Source organism: Triturus cristatus, chromosome 8 (genome assembly GCF_964204655.1).
Source record: "Triturus cristatus chromosome 8, aTriCri1.1, whole genome shotgun sequence".
Lineage (NCBI taxonomy): Eukaryota > Metazoa > Chordata > Amphibia > Caudata > Salamandridae > Triturus > Triturus cristatus.
This window is the reverse complement of record NC_140591.1, coordinates 742,084,489-742,099,194: the sequence shown is the minus strand read 5'-3', so window position 1 is coordinate 742,099,194 and position 14,706 is coordinate 742,084,489. Positions and strand designations below refer to the sequence as shown.

Here is a 14,706-nt window from a genome sequence, read left to right as displayed (position 1 = left end):
TCAAACAAAGTATTCAAATCTATCCACAACACCTTCGAGATCTTGACAAAGCGGTCTATCTGCTTGTACAGTTCTGCAGGTTTTTCCCTCAGCCGAGGAAAATCATTCCTAAAAGCAGCCAAATCACCTCTGCTCCATGGCACATGTACATACCCTCCATTCTGTACTTCTCTCAAAGGGAAATTACCATCTTTCCCCCCTGAGGTGAGGCGGTCCCTATTCCGGTCTTAGCACTTTTCTTTTTGGCCCACCTCTCTTCCCATCTGTCTAATGCTTTCCAAGCATGCATACCTAGTACCAGTTCTCTAATCTGGGCTTTCAACCCAACAGTTCGCTTTTCCTCCAACTCCTTGTCTGTGCAATTTAGTCTGCAAGAACCCTGCATCATCTTGGTCTTTGTCAAATCAACATCATACTTTCGTGCTAACTGCCATTGGGCATCGTAAGCCCGCTTTGCCTTTCTTGTAATGTCTTTGGCTATGACACTCAGATAACACTTTCTAATTTCTTTCCGTTTCTACATCTTCTCTGTCACAACTCTGTGTTCTTCTCGGTATTGCTCCTTCTTCCCTCTTTGCTGCTGAATGATCTTCTCTATTCCAGCTCCTACTCCTCCAGTGATTACCTACACACACACCCTGCGGCCCACACAGCATCCTAGAAGGCTCTGCCCTCGTCCTCTCTTCTCTTGGCCATATTGACTCCCTCACTGGTTGAACCCACATTCGGAGGTCTCACCTTGAGTTTGCCAATATTCCTGTTGGTCTCCTTTCTAACCCACTATCCATTCGTGATGGATCTGCAGTAGCAGGCAGTGGAGTACTGTAAGCCACAGGTACCTGTCCTAAACCTGCTCTCGTTTGTGTAAGGCTTCCCCCAGATATTGTCTCTTCCCTGTCACCTGTATATTGTTGACTGTCGTTGTGTCTCTCGTCAGGAGTATATATGGGAACTACTGGTCCAATGGTAACTGGTGCTGACAGAGCATCTGGTAACTGTATATTCCCTGTAGGTTGAGCTGATTCGTAATTGGGGTATCTCATTCCCCCTGACCCTCCAGGGATCCGTACCATGGCTATTTTTCTCTTGGCTCCTGTTGACTGTTCTTCCGATCCCACCTGCCCTGCTCCTACTGTCTCCTCTAGTTCTTGCGACATCTCTGTCTCTGTCTTAGAATCACAAGGTGGAGGTCGCTCGGCTAAGAGCCTGTCCAGAATACTATCATCTGTATCACTATCCTCATCTTTCTTGCTCTTTCCCTCTGATTCACCTGTTAACTATCAAAAGGGATACAAACGTTCGCCTTCTATCGTGTCTACTCTCCATCGTTTCAGCTGTGCATCCCATCTGGCATCTTGATATGCCTTCATTGCTCTCCTCATTCGTCCCTGTGATGTCTCTTTTTTCTTTGCTAATGGAGCTCTCATCCAAGCGTCTAATGTCTCAAATTGTGTGGGTCGAGGTGGAGGCTTAAGGGCAGCCATCACCCCCCTCAGCTGGTACAAAACCTCCATGTGAAATGACCCATAACGAGGGAAAGACAATTCCCCTTCCTTCTCTGTGATTTTATGCCAATTCTGAAGCCAAACGATTGTCTGTAAACCCACATTCATTGCCATATAATGTGCAGGGGTATCCTCCGGTGGAGTTTCCTCTCCAACCCGGGTCACCACCCCTCTGTCGCCTCTGCACAAATCTCTCAAGACCCGAAAGTAACGCATCATGACAATCGATCGAATTGCAACCCACAATCCAATGTTCGGCTACACCCGCAAAGCAACCAATCCCAGCGCGGCGCACCCTGACGTCACTGTTTACTCATTGCAGCGGCTCACCCGCCTTTACAATTTTGCTTCATACACTTGAACACTTCTACAAGTAACTGTATAACCCAAAGTTATTGACCAAGTAACCGGTTCTACCACAGTCTGGCTGAAGAGCCCATAATAAGGGCGAAAACAGCAAAGTTCAAACTGAGGTGTCATGGTGGGTGAAAAATGATGGACAGACGCAGCCTGAGCAATTGCCAGTGGCTGAGATTAATTCAAGCAGTCCATCCATCACCTTGTTGTTGTTGCACAATAAATGGGTTCGAGCATGTTATTCTCCATATTCTCGTTATTTACTTCCATTGCAGAATTACTGGGACCACCAGTAATGGTAAATAAAGTGGAGGGGAAAAATGGTGATTATTCTGAGCCACTCACAATGGAGGTTTTGTTGGGTTATGGGTCACCTGTGAAGCACCTGTGTAATATCAATGGAGCATTGAACACCATGGATTCCACATGTAATGATGCACCAAATAAGGAGATTCTCCTTTAAAGAAGCTTTTCTATTTACCCATGGAACACCTTGTTGGTATGCGAGTGTACTGACAGAGGCACTCCACATCCTTTCATCAAAATGTGTTATCAACCGCCTTTATTACTGCTCAGAGGTGCCGGTGCATTTAATATTCCATAAATGGCAAAGTTTGAAATGAGTGACCAATCTGTTAGATTATCATTGTAAACAAATCTTCACCCAGGACATACTGAAGAATTTGGTGGAAATGACTCCTACCAGGATCATCTACATCTTACCAAGTAGTCACTGCATTGTTTCTGTTAATCGGGTCCTCATGAAGAGTTGATGTATCTAAATCAATAAACTAAAATAGTAGATTGTAGGTACTCTGTGCGACAGTTTCTTTTATTTTGCAGCAGCAGCAATTATTGGCCACTTCTAAAGCCTGTTCATCTTTTATTATTTCTGCATTATACAATCTTGAGTTGATTTTGGAAACTCACATTTTGTTATCCAGAACAAAAAAAGTGCCACTGGAACCATGATACACCTTACTGACGAGCCCCAATCAGGATGAACCTTGTCTTGGGTTGCTTGTGTTCTGGTTCAGGGATGGCCTGGCAGTTCTGGCTGGACAGTTCGTATTAGAGCAGGGTCAAGACTGATTTGTATAAGGCTCGGTCTAAATTGAGGTGGCATGGTGGGCAAAAGAAAGATGGATTGGAATGCTACTCAGATTTCCAGTGGTTAGATCTATTGCAATCATTTCTCCAATCACATTTTGTGTATCTAATAATAATAAAAATGTGTGTGCCTAATATTAACAGCAACAATAGAATAATAATAATAATAATCTTGCAATTATTTTCAATCAGCGATGTTGTCAGTACCTACCTTGCAATGTAAGCCTGTGCCTCCTTCACCATTAGAGAAGCAGACCTTTCCAATCTTATGGGCTGCTCAATGATTTCATGGTTTCTCATTAATATACAATTCCAATACCGGACAAATCCATATGATGAATACCAAGAGATGAAAAACAGGAGGCCACAAAATGTAAAACAGGTGTAGACTTTCCAACTAATTGACAAAAGACCAGTGAGTTTTCCTATAAGTAGCGTGAAGACTGCAAGGGCTACAAGTTGACTGCACAACATCAGCCTGGATTGAAGATGGGGATACAAAATAGTACCACCCATACCATCACAGTCTTCAAAAAGGGTAAAGGGCATGCCATAGAAATAGTCAAACCCCTTCTTCAAGGGATGGTGACAGTGGTCATTTCGAGATTCACAGGTCAGTCCAAGGTGCCATTTACCTGCAAAATAAGACAACACAGACTTTACTAAAATGTCTTGCTCAACCAAAATATACAGTGTAAACATGCATTTCAAAATGAAGCTTTGATGTTTAAAGAATCACATAGAAATAAATATTCTCAGCTGGATGCAGTGCATCAGTCTATAACTAGTGATGGCTCAGTAATGGGAAAACTCACCAGTAGCTGAAACCTATCGTAGCAAAGACTCTCACCTAAGCCAATACACATAGTATTTGGCCTATTAGGAGAGACTGGAAACAATTCAAAATTAGGCGTCTTTTACCACGCCTACATGGGCAGTGCAAAACCTGCCATGCCAATGTCACTCATAGTGACATTTTGTACTTAAAATAGATAAACAAAACACGCCATTTTCATCACGTGGCTCAGTGTTCAGAATTCCAAACTACCCTGGAAGTCCCAATGAAGTTTGAAGCCTAGTCAGGGCTTCAGGAGGTCAGATAAATTCTCTCAAATGTCGCACCATGTCACTCAGTGTGCACATATTACAAGAATGGGTAGTGGCTAGGGGAGGACCCTGGGGACCTGGTTTCTATGCGTTGTGTCACAAAGTGCCAGGGATGGGTACAGGCAGGCCTCCCCGCTCGGCCAAAATCAGATGCTCTGTCTGAGCCCTGGGTCAGATCCACGGCTGGCCCAGGGGTGGAAACCCCTGGCCCTGGACTCCACTCCATGGCCCGCTATGTCACTTGGGGCCATATGTAGGGAGCCAAATTGCGATCGCAAATGCTGAACTTCTGCGAATTTCAGCGTTTGCTATTGCAATTTGGGCAGTGTGCTATGTAGCAGACAAAAACCCACTCGCAAAAAAAGGAATCGCAAAATTTGCGATTCCCTATTTTGCGAATGCATTTAAGGAATCCCAAATTGCGATCCCTTAAATGCAATGTAGGAAGCACACAAGTTGTGAAAGTTTGGCTTAAGGAATCGCAAATTACCACCAACTTCAGGTTGATGGTAATTTGCGATTTCTTTGAAAAATTCACTTTTTTGCATTTTTCAAAGTGCCATGTGGCGCATATAAATGCCCTTAGCGCATGTATGTGCGCCACATGTGAACACATGCTTATTTCAGGGGTGCAACAGTGTGTCGTATTTACACCCTTGCAACCTTGAAATTGCATTCTCAATTTGCGTTTCTCTAATTGGGAATCACAAATTGAGAATGTCTTCCCATTCATTCCAACGGGCCTTCTAGCCCATAGGAATGAATGGGAAGATATTCCTTATTTGCGAATCTCAATTTGCGATTCGCAAATTAGGAATATGTAGAATTCGCAAAATATTTTGCAAATCCTACCTACATTGTGTTTTGCTATTCTCTAATTGCGATTCCCTAAAAATCGCAATTTGAGAATCGCAAAAAACATTTTTCCTACATATGGCCCTTGGAGCCTGAAACAAGGATCAGCTGGCCTGGGGAGGCCTTTCTTGCATGCCCAAGATAAGAAACTGTCCAGGCCCCTGGTCAGAGTTGGGCTGGCATGAGGGTGGAAGGCCCGGCCCTTGCCCCCTTGTCTGGCCTGCCGTGTCACAAAGAGCCCGGGACAAGGTCCATCAGCCACATGGAGGTCTTTCCTGGTTGCCGAGGTTTAGAAGCTCCAACTGGGCCCCAGGTCAAAGCTCTGGCGGGACCTGGAGTGGAAGCCTCCAGACTTGCATTCCCTTCTCTGGCAACCAGTGTTGCAAAGGGCCTGGGGCGGGGTCTGCAGGCCAATGGTGGTCTCCCCTGCTTGTCTGGGTTCGGAAGCTCTAACTGGTCCCCAGGTCAGAGCTACAACTTACTAATAGGTGAAAGCCTCCAGCCTTGTGCGCCGTTGCCTGGCCTGCCATGTCTGCAAGGGCCCCAGATGGGGACCCGCAGACTCAGGGAGACTTCCCTCACATGCCCAGAATAAGAAGCTTGGACCAGGCCTTTGTCAGAGCCACAGCGGGCCCTGTGGTGGAAGACCCCAACCCTGGGTTCTGTTCCCTTGTCCAACATGTCTCAAAGTGCCCCGGACAGAGAGCAGCAGGACCAGAGAGGCCTTTCCTAATTTCCGGGGGTAATAAACTCTGACCAGGCCCCAGGTCAGAGGCCCAGGGTGGAAACCCTTGACCCTTACCTACTTTCTCCAGCCTACCGTGTTGTAAAGTGCAGACAATGAGGTCCTGCAGGACCGGGGAGGTTGCCCCTGCTTGTATGGGTTCAGGAGTGCTGATTGGGCCTTGGCTCAGAGCTCTGCAGGCCCTCTACAGTTTCTTGCCTGATAATCAGCTCTGGCTCTAAGAGCCTGGGCCTCAGAGTCCAAGTCCCTCTCCAAGTGCGAGTGGAATCTTTTTTCAGAAATGACAGCGCAATCAGATAGATGTCCTTTAAGTCTGGGCATCTGGTCGCTCACCATGTGTTCCTTTGGCACGGTCAGATGGCTGTGCTACCCTGGAAGCCCTAGTGATGGGCTCATTTGACTGACCCCAGCCAGGGCTCCAGGAGGTTTTGTGCATTTTCTCAGACATCCCCATCTGTCACTCAGTCTGCAGGTATTCCAAGAATGGGGTTTAACCTTGCTCTGGGTTGGGAGGGACAGGGCTCCTGGGACCCCAAATTCTCTGTTTATACCCACTCAGGTGCCACCAGGGCCTGGGTGGGGCTACCTGGGGGCCTGAGTCTGCAGCTGCTTTCCAGCCTTATCCGATAGGCCTTTCCTGCAGCCTTGATTTCATGAAAGCAGATAGGGATATGAAGCGGACATCCCCGTTCAGTGCGGCCTGTTTGGGTGTGTTCTAACCAGCACTATACTGTGATTACAATGACCGGGCAGCAAACCTGCAGAAGGATAATTAACGGTGGAGAGGCTTGAGCGACTGAAAGTAATATCCTGTCCCTCTGGGATCTTTCAGATGAAACCAAAGGCAAAGGTCCCAGACCTCCGCTTGTGTGTTCTGGCCAGAAGAGCGGTCTGTAGATGCTGTGCACTTGGGTGAAGACCAGGCATGGGGTGTCGGTAGGGAGGACCCAACTGACATGTGAGGGACAGGGCTAGTAATGTCCTAGGCCCTCTGTGAGGGGCACGATGGGAGAGATTGCTCTCCTGAGAGGAACCCATGCTCACATAGCAGGCACCTGGGGGTCAGTCAATCAATCAATCAATCAATCAACGGTTTGTAGAGAGTGACTACTCACCCATAAGGGTCTCAAGGTGCTGAAGGAGGCACTGCTGGGCCATTGGAGGCGCTAAGGTTCCGCCGAAGAGCCAGGTCTTGAGTCCTTTGTGAATTGAGGCAGGGATGGTGGTTGCCTGATGTGGAGAGGCAGGTGTTCCAGGTCTTTTCTGTGAGTAGGAGAAGGATCTTCCTCCGGCTGTGGTCATGTGGATATGTGGTACGGTAGCCAGGGCCAGTTGGACAGAGCGGAGGACTCTGGTGGATACGCAGAATGCGAGGCGGTGGTTGAGATACTCAGATCCAGTGTCAAGTAGGGTTTTGTAGGCATGTGTGAGGAACTTGAAGGTGATTCTTTTGTTGACTGGGAGCCAGTGTAGGTCTCTTAGGTGGAGGTGATGTGGCTGCAGCGGGGGATGTTGAGGATGAGTCTGGTGGAGGCGTTCTGAATGTTCTACAGTTTGTTGAGGAGTTTCTGGGTGATGCCAGCATAAACAGCACTGCCGTAGTCAATTCTGCTACTAATGAGTGGATGAGTGACTGTCTTTCTGGACCCTGTGGGGATCCACTTGAAGATCTTTTGGAGAAGGCATAGAGTCTGGAAGCAGGATGATGAGACAGCGTTGTTCTGGTGACTCATGGTGTGTGAGGAGTCCAGGATGATGCAGAGGTTCTGTGCATGGTCTGTGGGTGGGGGGGTCCAAGTGCTACGGGCCACCAGGAGTCATCCTAGGCAGAGGGGGTGGAACCCATGATGAGAACTTTGGTCTTCTCCGAGTTGAGCTTGAGGCAGCTGCTCTTTAACCAGGCAGCGACAGACTTCATCCCATTGTGAAAGTTGTTCTTGGCGACTGTGGGTTCGTTGGTGAGGGAGAGAATCATCTGGGTGTCATCGGCGTAGGAAACTATGTTGGGTCAGTGGATAGTGACGATGGCTACATGCGGGGCCATGTAGATGTTTAAGAGAATGGGGCTCGGGTAGGAGCCCTAAGGCACTCGGCAGCTGAACTCTGTGGGTTCCGAGAGGAACGGAGGTATTCTGAATCTGTGTTCGGCCTGTGTGGAAGGAGCAGATCCATTCCAAGTTATTGTCACGGATGCCGGTGTCGTGGAGTCTTGTGCATATGGTGCGGTGTGAGGTTGTATCGAAGGTGGCCGAAAGGTCCAAGAGGATGAGGGCTGAAGTTTCTCCTCAGTCGAGAAGGGCGCAAATGTAGTCTGTGGTGATGATGAGAGCGGTCTCATGCTGTGGTTGCTTCAGAAACTGGATTGGAAATATGTCCAGGATGTAGTTGGCTTCGATGAACTCTGAAAGTTGGGCCTTGATGGCCTTCTTGATGACTTTGGGTGGAAAGGGGAGAAGGGAGATGGGTCTGAAGTTCTTGAGGTCCGTCGGGTTGGCAGAGGGATTTTTCAGCAAGGGTTTAATGTCTGCTTGTTTCCAGTCTTCCGGGGAGGTGGTGAAGTTGATACAGGTGTTCATGGTGTGGCAGAGTTCGGGGATGATGGTAGAGCCTGCTCTGCTGAAGATGTAATCCAGGTGCTCCGGAGTGGATGCTGTTCCTGATCTTGAGGGTGTCATCTACGGTGAAGGGGCGGGGGGGAGGAGTCGAGCTGAGTAGGGTTTGTTAGGGTCCTGGGTTGTAGGGTGCAGTGGTTGCAGGGGGGAGGGTCTTTGGGCATTGAGGCTATCAAAGCTGTCATATATCTCCTTGATCTTGTGGTGGAAGTAGGTGCTGAGGTTGTTGCAGAGGACTTGGAGGGGGGGGGGATGGCAGCAGTCTGTGCTCGGTCTGGCAAATACTTTGACCACAGTGAAATGTTCCTTACTAATGCGTGCATTGGTGTTGATCCTTTCTTGTGGGGCCCCTTTCTTTGTAGTTCTGATCAGGTGGCGGAGTTCAGTCACAACGGTCTTGAATGCTTAATGGTCTTCCGGGGTCTTTCTGCTCCTCCATCTCTTCTCTAGTCGTCTGCAGGGGCGTTTGGGCTCATGGACAGGAGAGAACCAGATGGCTTTCTTGGAGTGACGCTTGCTTGGGACTTCCTTCAGGGGAGCCAGAGTGTCAGCACAGTCTGAGATCCATCGGTGAAGGTTGCGTGCTGCGGTGTTGGTGTCTGTGGATGTCTGTGGAGGGGTTTCGCTGAGGGAGGTGGTAAGCTGTTCTTTAGTGACCTTGTTCTAACTTCTGTGATAATAGCGGTGGGTTTGGTGAAGGAGAAGTGGATGCATCTGTGATCGGTCCATTGGAGCTCTGTGGTGTGGTTGAAAGTGCTGTTGTCTCTGACGGAGAAGATGGGGACGAGAGTGTGTCCTGCTGAGTGGATTGGGGAGGTGACCCATTTTTTGTGTCTCCCAAGGTTGGGACCCCTGAAGGACCAATCACTTGAGGCACTTTAAGCCTGATCCTGCCTTGGTTTCGAGTGACAAAAGAGTGGCTTGTCTTGAATGGCAGGGCAGCCTGGATGAGAAGAAGCCAGGCCATGAGGGAACTTCGGCTCCTCTTAATGGAGATGCCGTGCCCCTTGAACTCAGTGTGAACTGCTTCGAGGGTGGGATGAGATTCTGCCCCACCTTATCAAACTTCCATGTGTGTATCAGAAGTGGGTGAGCTGCTTTGAAGGTAAGGGGGAACCTCGCTCTTCTCCCCTCTGGAGCCCTGGCTCCAACCTACCCTAGTGGATGGTGGATGGCTGAGGTGCATGTGAAGCAAACCTCCTTCATTGCAAGGTACCTGGCAGACTGGTCCTGTGTGGCCAGGCTGGGGTTTAAAGACTCGTATGACCCTGTTTGGGAGGGCAGGCGGTGGAACTTCCTGCCCCTGCTTTCATAGGAGCCTCTTGCTTGCCTGCCTGCTGTGACTGTGGGGTAGAGCTCCTCGGCCGAGCGCTTGAAAACACTTTTTCAAATTGTGGAGGCTGACTTCCAAACGGAAAGCTGGATTGTTTCACTGTGTGGTCAGTGGATGGCTGGTGCGGATTTTCTTCTGCATCTCCTGCATCCGAAGATGGGTCAATGTTGCGAAAGTTGCCTGTAACTCTTGTTGGTACATCACGCGGCTTGGGCTTTGAAAAAGAATACAGCTAGCTGCGAGAATTCGAGTGAACTGCAGGAAACATTGACAATCGGCACTTCAAACACCCTGGGGCTCTCCTAGGCTGCAGTTGGGGCTGTTGCAGGAAGCTTTGCTCCCTTCGTCCTCCCAAGGTTAGATTCCTGATCGCTCATCATGGGAGCCTACCTTCTAGTCCCACTGCAGGTGCTCCTGGCTTTCATTCCTTTGGTGGAGTGGGTGGCTACCTGTTCTGCCCCAAGCCTGAAGGAACCCGGTTGCCTGGCTGTGTGCTGTGCATGGCTGTCTGTGTGCAGCGCCGTGGTTCTCCACTTCTGCAGTTGGCATTGGGATGATCCCCCCGATTGCTTGCGCATGCTGGTTTCCATGCTGGCCCCACAGCCTTTGGTCTCCAATCTGGGAAAAAGTGCACTGCTGTAGAGCATCTTATGCTTGACTCCACCCTATTATGTTTTGATCATGCCATCTATACGTACACGTGATCTCATGTATTTGTCTGATTTAATATAATTAATGTAATGTAGTACACTTGAACAGATAGAGTGCATTCACTGTATAATCTGCATTTATATCAGTGTGCATACTAATGTTTTTCTTACAGTGTCACAGAATTGCAGTTCTCATATAAATCTACATTTGGGTGGTTTGAATAATATTGCATAATTTCTGAATAATCATGTATTCATTTAACTGCTAATCAGCATTTGTATTATCACTGTATATGTATCCATAAACAAGCAGTTAAACGTGTAATGAATGATTGTTACATAAACTTGACCAAAGGCCTTAATCATTTAGATTTAATGGTTATACTTCAACAAGAACACTTGCTTGGGTTACAATGTTTTTCTCCTCTGCAGGTGCATTCATATGATCTCACAGTTAGTGAAAGGCACATTCTGTGTGAGAGAGATAGTGAGGCTCAGGAGGCGTATTATTGGCAAGGACGAGAAGCGGTAATGACCAAAGGAGGACAGCGGTCCGTGCTGTATCAGAAGACGGAAGCAATCCAAGAACGTTCTAATGTGCGTATCAGAAGAAGGGAGTTTCAAGTGTACCAGCTAAAGTTTTACCATGTGAAGGTGGATGAGACATGGGATATGAGATTCTTAAATGTTCTTTGTGGATTTAATTGATTATCACACCTTAGCGTCCGGCAGATTCCTATTAGACTTCGAGGGGTTAAGACCACTTTGCTTTTCTCTATTCTGTGGCTTTATTCTACAAAACCTTTCATGTGAGAGAACTTCTACAGTAGCTCTCCATAAAGCAGACACCTTTCTGCCCAATTGGATCAAATTAAAGTTTCCCTATACATACTAATTAGGTTGGGCTTAGTTAGGGAATCTGACTTTACTCCTGCATAGGCAAGATGAAGTAAATCATATTCTGATCATCAAATTCTGTTTTTAATCTTCTGCATTGACATTACTGAATTTGTTTGTTTCATGTTGTTAAGGCTTAATTTAGTTAGACTGTTTGATCTGCCAGTCGTGATTCTGTAGTTTTACGTTTTCTTAAGCCTAGTGTACATCAGCTTGGCTCTGAATTTGTAATAAATCTATACTAAATCCTATTTACCAACGTTAGCTCCTCACTGTGTGGCCAAATGGGTTACACTGTAAATTGAATTTGTGGATGTAGCTAACTCCTCTTTATTGTTCAGGCACCTAGAAAGTTCTGTTGCAGGGAGATTTGGACAAAGGGCCCAAGTGCTCCAGCAGATGGTCCCGGAGGATGGCTAGGTCCTGAGATAGGGGCGTTATAATACTTTATATTAAAATATTTCAGATCCCAGCCTCAGCCCTAGCCCTGGACTACATGTTTTGGTTAGGATTTACTGAGTTCAAACTCTTCGGTAAGGGTTGTAACGATGGAGGTGTGAGTACCAATAGGGTTGCAAATTTGAAAAGCTTATGCTTAACTTGTGGTGTTTATGACAATTCGGTGATGTTTGGCGGAGAGGTTTTGAATGTAGTGTGAATGTGGAGCCTAATGTGGAAAAGTTAGAGTTATCAGGTCTGACGTGGCCTAAGATCCCGGAATGATATTAAAAAAGTGCAGAAGACACTGTATTGTAATTGTCTGCAACGCTTTTATGGTGCTTGTCATGAAATGTTGTCAACAGCCCAATTGAGATAGGGACATCTATCTTGTGTGTGAAAATTAGGTGTTTTTAGTGTGGTGAAGCTTTTTGAGCAGAGAAAGCTATACTAATCGGGGTGATTCCCCTTAGGTCGAGGTTTTATTTGAGTGTGTGTCGGAGTAAATCAGAAAGTGTTATGCTGAATAATTTCTTGTATGATTGAATATTGTTGAATTCTTAAGTGGAACAGACAAAGTCATTTGTTGCAATTGCTTTAAATTTGCTTGCATGCGTATTGCTGAGAAGAGTGCATTTATACAGATTGTAAAGGAGGGTAAACTGCTGGGAGGAGTGAGGCTGACATCACGGTGTGTTGCGCTGATATTGGTCATTTGGTGTAAAGCCACGCTGTTATTTGTGGTCTATGTCACAGAGTGCCACTCTGGTATTGGTTGTTAATTCTACACAAAAATTGTGAGTAAACTAATATTTGTTGTTCTGAAACGAAATTCTATTAGTGATTATCGGCATTGTTACCTGAAAATTAAATATTTTAAAGTTATACAAGATTTGATTAGGGCAGATGTGACAGTACCCTTGGAGAAGAGGCATCACACGAGCATACTGCAAGTCTTTATATGGCGATAAATGTAGGCCTCCACACTTGTATTTGGCTTAAACAATGACATAAGATCACTGAGAAAGAAGGTGCACTGGCATTTCCATGCTATGGTACATTTAATGTAGGAATTATTGAAAACTTTAGGATACTGTATGAAATGAAGTCACAACCTTGACCTACACAGTTTGATGCACTCAATACTTGGGAGTGTGTGGGGCATGCCACAGAGAGGGAAAGTTCTCAGGGAGAGGGAAAGGTATCAGGCAAGAACTAGAAAAGCAGTGCGTACAAACGTTTATGCAAGGTGGGATGCAGAACAGGGATGCAGAACAGAGGAAAGGGAAAATGGACATGATAGAGGGGGCTAAATTATATGCTGCATTAACAGGTGATGAACTCGAGAAGGGAAGGAAAGAGAAGAGAAAGAGGGAATGAGTCAAAGGAACAAGATGAGAGTGACGAAAATAGTGACTGTGACTCTAGTGACAGTCTTCTAAATATGTTGCTGTCAGAATGCCCACCTCCGTATAATGATATAATGGAAGGTGGAAGTGCTAATGCAAATGGAAATTCAGGAGTGGCTACCACACCAATAAGTGTGAACCCTAGTATGAAGGGAGCCACCCCTATAAATGTGAATCAAAACCTGATAGGAGAAAATCCAGGGATTTGTGTCTCTGGTACCTCCACAGGTCCTAACATTCCAGATGTGCTCATTGTCCTGGTTACCATTGGTCCTGTGGTTTCAAATGTATTCCCAGTTCCACAGGAAATGTAAGACATAATTTGGCTTTCCCAGCCAAGCCAAAAGCCCCAGAGAAGGCTCCCGCAAGCTGGAATGTGGGAAGATCTGCCCCCTTGGTTTCAATGAATGAGAGTTTCCCTTGGGCAAGCACAGATTCAGTGATGAACCCGACATGGTTTGGACCTTTAAAGTTATTCCTGGGATTGCAAGATTTAGGTACACTTACCAAAGAGCCACCCTTGAACACACACAGTGATTTCCCTAGAGAGGGGGTACCACCTAAAGCCCGTGAGGTGTGAAAGTTTTAACACTCAGGAGTTGGACGATAGGTTGAAGGTTCCAAATACAAGTTCGAACGAGAGTGGAAGCACACAATTAAGTCAAGGAAAGATTAAGTCATCATTAAGGGTAAACTCGGTGGATGTAAGTAAATTAAAACTTGAAGTGTATGAAATGATAAGTGGAAGTCTTGAATTGGCTCAACTGGATACGTTCCAAGAAGGTGAACTTTTGTTTAGGAGTAAGGATGCTACCAGACGAACAAGTCAAGTCTGTGACAAATTGTCTAGCAGATCTCGAAAACATGAAGCAGATCTAGATAGAACCAAGGCCGTATAGAAAATCCACAACTCTGTTTTAGTGTTTAGGATATAGTGTATGAGAATACCGGGAAGGAAATTTCAGATTCGAGAGTTAATTCATAACCTTCAGATCTGGAGTACATTAGTTAAGTGGGAAGGTAAATGGGTGAAGAAGCGAGGTGCCAAGAGATCCATGAGGGAAATGTCTCCACCTGGGGAAGGGGGAGCATGTGCTACACGTTTTCCTTTATGGGAAGTACCCAGTGGAGGTTATGTTCATATACCTTGGAGTAAGAGATCTTACTTCGTTCACATATGACTTTCTGAGATTGAGAGTGAACCCTGTAGAAAGTTGAGCGGTTTGTGAAAATCTTGAAGGTTTTCGGGACTGATTTGAATACTCTATTTGATATTGTGGTCCCAAGTGACTTGTGGACGGCAAGTAAAATACCCACGGAGCTGACAGAGAGAGCTGACAGGGGACTCACTGACTAATGGTCTGTCACCCACAGAATGGGGAAGTATAACCAAGTGATGACATGGTTGAAGTATAAAGTATCGCCTCTAGATATTGACTGGGTCAGGATTGAACGAATGACCCCGGAACCCAAAGAGGCAATTCATGCATATCATGAGAGATAACTGTACAGTGGAATGGAAACATTGGAGCTCAAGGATATGATACTTTTTGTGTCCAGGTTTGTAACGGGACTAAGGCCTGAGGTTAGCATGATGATTCAACAGCATTTGATTTTTTGGCAGAATAAGTCAGTTGATGAGATTTTGAGATGTGCCAATTAAGATAGAAAACATGAGGCAAAATAAA

The 14,706-nt window shown here is 46.3% G+C and overlaps 1 protein-coding gene across 5 annotated transcripts in view; it reads right to left on the bottom strand.

Moving 5' to 3' along the window:
* The window catches only part of LOC146805001 (arylsulfatase D-like), a 439,444-nt gene that overhangs the window by 202,221 nt on the left and 222,517 nt on the right, over positions 1-14,706 (bottom strand). For all 5 annotated transcript variants that reach the window (XM_085622147.1, XM_085622149.1, XM_085622146.1 and 2 more), the window contains one exon: positions 3,184-3,607. In XM_085622147.1, the coding sequence (XP_085478273.1) occupies positions 3,184-3,607 (424 nt within the window). The remainder of the gene's footprint in view (positions 1-3,183; positions 3,608-14,706) is intronic.